This window comes from Sphaeroforma arctica (genome assembly GCF_001186125.1).
Source record: "Sphaeroforma arctica JP610 unplaced genomic scaffold supercont1.3741, whole genome shotgun sequence".
Classification (NCBI taxonomy): domain Eukaryota; class Ichthyosporea; order Ichthyophonida; genus Sphaeroforma; species Sphaeroforma arctica.
The window spans coordinates 1-1,251 of NW_014036817.1; the positions used below are offsets into that span (position 1 = coordinate 1).

At 41.6% G+C, this 1,251-nt stretch overlaps 1 protein-coding gene across 1 annotated transcript; it reads left to right on the plus strand.

Annotated features, from left to right (window-relative positions):
• Positions 1-658: 658 nt before the first annotated feature.
• SARC_13788 (hypothetical protein) lies at positions 659-944 on the plus strand (the record flags this gene model as incomplete). The annotated part of the gene is made up of 1 exon (XM_014292080.1): positions 659-944. A coding segment is annotated over exon 1 (267 nt), but the record flags the coding sequence as incomplete, so codon positions are not given.
• Between the last annotated feature and the right edge of the window lie 307 nt (positions 945-1,251).

Below are 1,251 nucleotides of genomic sequence, written 5' to 3' on the forward strand. Positions count from 1 at the left end.
ATGTATGTATGTATGTATTTGGGTAGTCACTATCAGATCAATATACATGCAGATAAGTTCTCAATGTATGCTCATGTACACTTCCGCTCGACATCTCTTTTATAAACGAGATTAATATTGAGGTACAATTTATATGTTGAATTGCTTACATACCTGTTGGACATTATTCCAACATTACCTTAACAACAATTTAACAAAATGTTATACTACAGAACGGGATTTCCGTATCAAATGGAGGACACACGCCGCAGCAAATGGTTCATGACTCACTACGGTACTGGCTGATCCCAATCTCATCTACGTACCTACCTCCATGGTTTGGTGGGGTATTCTAGGCAGTATCCTGAGACGCGTGTGTGTTGTGTGTTCCATGTTCCATTGTAGCAGTTGCTTGGGTTCTCTTCAGTGCGCTATATCGCGTCTTAAACGCTTTTAGTGCAGTTGCTGCGGTGCAGTGGGTGTGGCCTGCTGTTGAAACGGCGGTCGGATACGCGCGAACTATGCAATGTGTTTCGCGCATTCGTTGTTCGCTTCGATGGCCTTTTTTTAAATATGTTGGGTGTTGTACATGTGTGAATGTTTATGCACGTGTGTGATACCTTTGAAGCTCGGCACACAGACCCACACGTCAATCGTAGAAGAACGACAACAGTGTGTACTATATGTGAGAGTTCACAATGTTTATAGATATACATGTGTTTTATATGTTACGATACTATACATGTGTTTTATATGTTATGATACTATACATGTATTATATATACATACATCTATACATGTTTTTCCTTGGCATGAATCCGAATGTGCCATACGCCCCATTCAATCTCGTTCCTTTATCCATTTCATCAGGTGTGACGGATGGCTCGGAAGTCAGTGTCAACCAGGAGAGCACAGTACCAGGGGACGAACAAGCGGCGGTCAAGGAAGAGGACGAACCCGCTATGGTATGTATTCGTATTCGCGTCTGTCGACAGCTTTGATTGTTCTTTGGCGTATGTGTGTATCTGTATGTAGTGTAAGTATATGCGGAAGTAAACGTGAAGCTATACAGCTTAATATTCGTCTATCGACGGCGCTGGTTGTATCTTTACGTACATGCGCATCAATATTTAGTGTGTGTGAAAGGGTATGAAACCATGAAGTATATCTGTAAAAAATGTGTCCGATGGCTTTGAATGTTGATTTGCATACGAGCGTATCTGCGCTAGGTGTTTGTATGTATATGAAAACTGAGTGTCTGACTGAACTCTT